Source organism: Balearica regulorum, chromosome 8 (assembly GCF_011004875.1).
Source record: "Balearica regulorum gibbericeps isolate bBalReg1 chromosome 8, bBalReg1.pri, whole genome shotgun sequence".
NCBI lineage: Eukaryota > Metazoa > Chordata > Aves > Gruiformes > Gruidae > Balearica > Balearica regulorum.
This window is the reverse complement of record NC_046191.1, coordinates 3,022,089-3,029,026: the sequence shown is the minus strand read 5'-3', so window position 1 is coordinate 3,029,026 and position 6,938 is coordinate 3,022,089. Positions and strand designations below refer to the sequence as shown.

The 6,938-nt window shown below is 46.8% G+C and overlaps 1 protein-coding gene across 1 annotated transcript in view; it reads left to right on the top strand.

Moving 5' to 3' along the window:
- The first annotated feature begins 479 nt into the window (after window positions 1-479).
- ROR1 (receptor tyrosine kinase like orphan receptor 1) overlaps window positions 480-6,938 on the top strand; it is a 169,305-nt gene continuing 162,846 nt past the window's right edge. The window contains exon 1 of the mRNA XM_075759182.1: window positions 480-826. Coding sequence (XP_075615297.1) covers window positions 727-826 — 100 coding nt within the window. The 5' untranslated portion in view covers window positions 480-726. The remainder of the gene's footprint in view (window positions 827-6,938) is intronic.

Here is a 6,938-nt window from a genome sequence, read left to right as displayed (position 1 = left end):
GAATGGAGGTAGCAAGTAACAAAACTAGACTCTGCCTGGAAAAGTGGTGTCCCCCCCCTCAAGTGCAATAATCCCACAGATAGCATTTACTGTATGAGCTGCTAGACCCTTGAAAAATGAGGCAGGGAGAGGAAGGGATGGTAACCCCAACTAGTGCCCTCAGAAATCCACCTGCTCTGAAAGGGAAGGTGTGCGGTGGGCTGTGAGGAAGGGCACGGCGGCCAGGGCCTGCCCTTCGCATGGCCGCAGGCTCACGGGGCTGGGAGGCGGCAGCCACCCCTCGGGGCTGCCAGGTGAGAGCCGGCGGGCTGAGCGGGGGAAGATGGCGCCCGGCGGGGAGAGCGAGGCGAGCGCCCCCCTGCGGCGCGCGGCAGCCGGGTCCGGGAGGGGCGGCAAGAGGCGGCGGCGCGGGCGGGACAGTAGGGGGCGCTGCTCGGCCGGGCTGCGGCGGGGCCGGGGCGGGGTGGGGGGGGGGGAGCTCGGCCGGGGCCGGGCCGGTCTGTGAGCGGAGCTGGCGGAAAGTGACAAGTGAGGGGCTGAGGGCGGCAGAGGCGGCGGCCGCCCGCCCTCGCTTCCCCGCCCGCCAGGAGAGCGCAGCCCCGAGGGCGCGGCGTGGGACGGGTCGGCGGCGCGGGAGGAGACGCGGCCCCGCGGTGGTGCGCGGGCTCGGCCCGGGACGCCGGCGCTGCGCGGTGGATGTGGGAGTAGCGCGGCGCCGGCTCAGGAATGCAGCAGCCGGGCGGCGGGGACGGGAGCCTCTTGCTGCTCCCGCTGCTCCTGCTGCTGCGGGCGGGCAGCCGGGCGGAGCTGGGGGACGCCACGCAAGGTAAGGGGTGTGCGGGGCCGCGTCCGGGCTTTTGTCCCGCGGCGGGACGGGGGTGATACCGGGGACACACGCACGTCTGTGAGGGGGGGCCGGGACCGAGCCGCCGCTGGTGCCGCCTCACGGGCCGCCCGCGTGGGGTCCGTCGCGGCGGGGCCGGCCCTGAGGCGCGGCCGGGCGCCCTGCCCCGGCTGTGGGGGGGAGCGGAGCGGAGCGCGGCGCTGCCCGCCGGCGGGACGCCGCCCTGCTGAGGGGGGCTGCGCGGCCCCTCCACCCGCCGCAGAGCCGGCGGCTCCAGCGCCGCTGCCCCTTCTGCCGCCCCCGTTAACGAACTCCGAGTTTTATACTCGATCTGTGTTTAATTGCTTCGTAAAAAGCCCTTCCAAGTGCTCGGCCGAGTTATTAGCTAAGTGTAACCATTCCCAGGCAATCCCGCTTTTGATAGGTGATTCATGGTTCCCGAGGTGGTGTTATCAATGATGACTTGTCCTTCAGCTCCAGCTTTGGGGGATGTTTTGCCATCTCATCGCGCTTGCAGTCTTCCAAGAAGTTTTTAATTTTTTTTTGTTTTAAACAATAACCTTAAAGCCACTTTGATTTAGCTTTAACAAGTAATATTTATTTTGCGATCCTTCTGTTTTATTAGGGTTTTGATTTCAGCCTTTTGCAAATGATTTATGTTTAAAGCGTAGCACATGCATAAAGAGACCTAGATGGAATTAGGCAAGAAGGACTGATTTCTGAGGCCAAGTCAGTAAAAACTGAGCAGTGTTTTTGGACGCCTGCATGAGAATTTCAGTAAGAGGTGGATACTCATGAACTCCTTCTCCTTGAAGGTATTTTATGGTGGGTACTTAAATCACAAGCCACTTCTGAAAAGTCCTGGTTGATAATATGGCCATACTTAGTATTTAAAGAAGGGAGAAAAGTGAACGCTAAAGAGAGAAAGCTGATTGGGTTTAAACACTTAGCAGGTCAGAACTGAAAAAGCTGTGGTTATAAAACCTCTAAGCCAAATTACAGATATTGTAGGATAACTGCCTTGGAAAAAAAAATCAGTCGCAGCTAACAGATACAGCGCTCTTGTCGTATGCCTGTGCCTGAATTTCTCTCTGTGTCTCAGTGTGCCCCTAATGATGCCATTACCCGGGACTGTGTGTTAGGCAGTGGATCTGTTTGAATGACTGCCAGATATCAGAGTGCGACTCTGTGGGACACAGGAGTCTCCTGGTGCAGATTCAATGGCTGGATGATGTTCTAGCTTAGGGTAGGAATTCTCCATGACATCTCAGTGGGAAAATTTTCAAACGTCGTTCTGTAGTGTCTCCAGGGAATGCTGTATTGTGCGTAACAAATAGACGTACTTTTCAAAGGGGGGAGAAAAAGACAGGCCATCTTTTTTCCTATTTTTCAGTTAATTTCAAAACTTTAGGGTGGGTTTGTAGGAGCCTGGAGGGACCCCTCCTCCCTGGACATAAAGCAACTGGTCACATTGGGTCCAAAACTGGCTGGTTTTTATTTACTATGAATTCTGCTGGGAAGTACCTTTCATTATATTAATTCACCTTTATGTATAACTATTAATATAGTCATTATGCACAATTACTTTCCACGGTGAAATATTTCCTGTATTTTAACTAGTGTCTTTGGCAAAAACTTACAATGCTGATTTGCGGGCAGATGAAGTGATTTATTTATTTATTTTATAGGTAGACATGTGTCACATATGTTACAACCACATACTACATTTTCCACCAAACTTGTTTAAGATCTAGGTTCTGCAGAAGAATAAGGAAACCCGAACATCTAACATTCTAATTAAACAACAAACAAACAAACTCTATTAAAAAGTGTTTTACAAATTTCTTTAAGATAACTGTAGTGGCTGGGTGAATAGATTTTGCTCCATCAGAAACCCACCCAACCATACAGAGCCCTTCAATCCCTCCCCTCTTACCCTCATATTTGTCGAAAAGGTAGAATATGGACCACTAAATATGTAAAAGACCTTTTTTTTTTTTTTCCCCAGGCATGTCACATAAGGACTGCAATGAAAGTCCATCTCTGGTAGTAGCCTAACTTCTACTACCAGAAAAGATGGGCTGTGAGTCCAAGATCTGACGGTCTAACACGATGAAAATATTGGAGAGTAGTTTGGGCTGTTAGCTCCCTGAGGTCCAGAAGGATCAGAGCCTCATTGTGCTGTGCTTGGTCCAAACATCTGTGAGGACATGACTCCCACTCCCGAGACTTCCCAGTTTGACACTCTGATCCAGTAAACGTATACAGATGTGCACAAACAGCCTCATGTGAGTAGGCTGATACAGCTCAGTAGGACAAGTCAGATGTGTATCTGCTCGGTGGCCAGGAACCTGCGCAGCTATTGTCACATCTCTTCTGGGGGGATTATTACCAAATCGTCCATTTAGCTGAGATATTGTCAAGTAACCAAAACCGTTTTGCCGTGTTGCCTTCCAAAAGCTCTTTTTTTGGCTTTTCCTCTTCACTTTTCCCCCTGTCTCCTGCTGCTTCCTTTTTGTCAATGACCTTTCCTTGTAGAGAGCAAAACAAAAAGCGCATTTCCCTTTGTACATTCATGCTGTCTTTAATGCGCACTCTTCCCAAGGGTGCTCAATGGCTGGCCCAAATGTTCTGAATAAACCCACAAAGTTAACGTGAATATAAGCAACAGGAACTCTCTAACTTGGATATTTTTTCATTCTTTGCAGTATCTGACTATGAATATTACCATTTCAGCTTTATTGTTATTCTGTATCATGTATCTTTGTGAGGAGTCACAATGGAAGAAGCACAAATAGCATAAAAGCATATAGTAAAACCGCAGATCTCTAGATTATGTTTCAGATTATACTGTTGATTTCCTTGAAAGTTGCCTCTTGTGAGATAAAGTTCCGCAGCTCTTGATAAGTCCTTTTAATACCCCGGTGGTTAATTGTTTCGTCCCTGGGTCAACAGGCTGCTATTTCAGCCAGTATCCACTTATGAGTTTACAAACAAATGCTTTTGTTGCCATAATCCTATAAGAGGATGAGAGTAGATGTCACTGATTCACCGTGATTGCAGTCTCGCATTTCTTGACAAAAGTTCTTGAAGTATTAGCAAATTATCTTCAGGGCATCACTTCTTTGTTTCTATAATTAATGTCTATTGAAATTGCTGTGTTGATTACGTATGCACAGGAACTTTAAGTTAAAGCATTGCAAATAAGATTGGGCAGGGGAGCATTTTAAAGCTTGTGTATGGATTTTAAATACAAATACTTAAATCTAGGCAAAGGGGGTGGGGGTGGGGGGGGGAAGCTTCCCTGAGGTGTGACACTAGATACCGCTCTTTGGAAACACATGTAGAAATGCAGCAGTCTTCTGAGACTCAAAGGAGCACTTCAGAGTTGAAAACTCTTTAAAAAAGTCTCTAACTAAATGCAGCTGCTTTCCACATAGCGATTGTCTTGCATGCCAGAAATATCTAGAAAGTTAACAAATACAAAATAAAAAGTGTAAACCTTTTCTTCCCAAAGCCCTGGAAGAAAACCTGTCACCCTCAGTTGCAAATGTAATGTTCACACAATTGTGCATGTTTTTGATATTTTTCTATCTTAAGAAACAATTTTTAGTAATCTGGTAGATTGTGAGCTGCAGTTATTTTTGGCTGCAAAGTCATGTGTTTTTATCTACTGTTTCAGTGTGTCTTGCTGTAGGTACCCAGGTAATATGTGTTGGTACTTCACTGGTCAAGTTGTGCCCTCAACCAAAAACGCAGCCTGTATCGGGGCCGGCCTTGGCAAAGCTGCACAGTCTCACACCCAGCCTTGCGTAGGTAGAGGCTGACAGTGATAATGCGGCTTATGTTTTTGACAGTGACTCCTGTGTATTGAAATGCTGAAATGAATATAAAATGAAGTTATTTTATTGTTAAGATGCTATCTTTGATCCAAGTTTCTGCTTTTAAAAATTAGCAAACCGGGGCTGTTGTCTTAGAATAGTCTCTTGCACTTGAAAGCAGAGGGAAAGTTTATGTGAAATCGGGTAGGAAGCGGTTTCTAGAGGTAAGGGTAGTGCAGCACTTGGGAGGGCTGTGGAACCTACTCCCTAAAGCAGAGCTTAAAGAAATTTTGGGTTGATTGGCGTTGGGGCAGCAGTTCAATAGTTAAGTGACTTTTAGGGCTTCTTCTGTCCTGGTTGCTTTTTCATTTTAATTGTGGAGATATTGAAAGTCAATGAATCTGCTCATTTATAAATGAAACAATGGTGAAATGAATAAATGAGAGCAATTGTCTATGATTCTTTGGAAATAGTAACAAAATACTGGTGTTAGCTGAAGGATGCTTCTGTAGGCTTGGTAAGTGCAGTTTTACACACTTTGTGATGAATAAAAAGTACTCTAAAATTCCTGAAATTCTACATTTAGTGTAAAATTTCATTTGGTCAGGCGCTGCAGAAGGAGTTATAATTTTTTCTGTCTGTTTACAAGCAGAGTCACTGCACCCCCTCACCAGGAGTGTGGCATGTGAGAGGCTTGGTCATGTTTAATGTCCTTTAATTGGGCTGAAATGACAGAATGCATGGAAAGGCTGTGAAGTTTGCTAAGGTGAAAAAATGGAGTAATTTCAGCTTAAATAGATACTATTAGCATGTTATGTAATAATAAAGCTCTAAATATTACCATTATTTTGTAGTAAAGTTCTTTTAGATCCCTTTGGGAATATAACGTAAAAGAACTTGCATATATTTGGAATCTAATGCAATGTGCTATTGAAAATGGTGCTCTGCCAAAGTTAGACAGCTTGGGAAAAAGTAGATTTAGAAGGGAACCGTTTAGCGAGGGAAAGCAATAACGCAGGCTTCTCAACATACTTCCATGCCAGCATCCTGTAGTGAGGAAGATTGCTTTCCAGGATCTCCTCCTGAAGTGGAGACATTGGAGTGCCACTGTTTCCAAGTAAATCTGCAGAGCAGTATATGAAAGGAAATGGCTAGTGACTTGTGAAAAGAATCCCACGGTGCGTATTGCTGGGATGGACGCAAATTTGGAGGATGATTAGTTAGATAATGATTCCTGAAAAAATAATGCGGAACGTTCACCAACAGGAACAGAAAGCCACATCACTCCCGTTGAGGAGGAACCGAGAGGTGTAAATTAATTGTGGGGCCAGTACTGTGTTTCAGCAGTGCTGTGTACAATGCTAGGCTTTTTCTGATGTATTTCAACAAGTCATTAGCGGGAGTTCATGCTGGAGGCATGAAATAGGCTCTAAAGCAGAAGAAAGCCTAGGTCAAGTCTGCTTTGTTACTTCTACCAAGTTCCACGGGGTGATTGTACTTGATAGCCTCTTTTAACAAAATCCCTTCAGAGAGCTGCATCTCTATGCGCTGGTTGTGTTTGATCAGTGAGGTGCTGCAGAGCACCTTCACAGGAGATTGAAGAACAACAAAAAATTGTCTCTTGCAGGAAGTATTATCCTGTGTTGCTGACGGTGGCAAGATCTGGGCAGCATGTCCCTGTTACCTGGATCGGGACAATTACACGCCGGTTCAGTAGTGCTGGTCCAGGCATGGCTTAACCCACCTGGGACCTGCGTTGGAGGCAGGGAGCCTGGGCACGCTCATGGCGCTTTGGGAACGTTGAAGGGAAAGGAGATCTGTCTCGCCTTGGTGTCAGGGAATGTTAAAATATAATAGAGGCAAGTCACCACGTGTAGAGGCAAGACACACTCCTCCTAAAGAGTTCGAGCAAAAGTGCTGGTAACTTTGTGCAGATGTTGCGTGTTTTTTATAACTGCTGCTGATGTTCTGCGTTGTGTTGTACAAAGGCGTGCTTTCACTCTGCAACAGATATTTGGGACTAGGTTTACATTAAGGCTTAGCCATCCCGATATGCAATGGTAAAGTTTCATACCTAGATGAGTTCTTGCGAAAACAGTTAGTGGAGGCCCCAGTGGAAGCCTGCATTTTATTAAAAGTTTTTTTTCAAACTGGTCAGGTCATATGTTGAAACTGATACTCCACGATGGCTTCCTGTGACCTTCTGCTCCTTTCCTCCAAGGGGTGTCAGTTGTGCCTACTCCTGCCCCGTTCCCAGATGCTCTGCTCCGTCT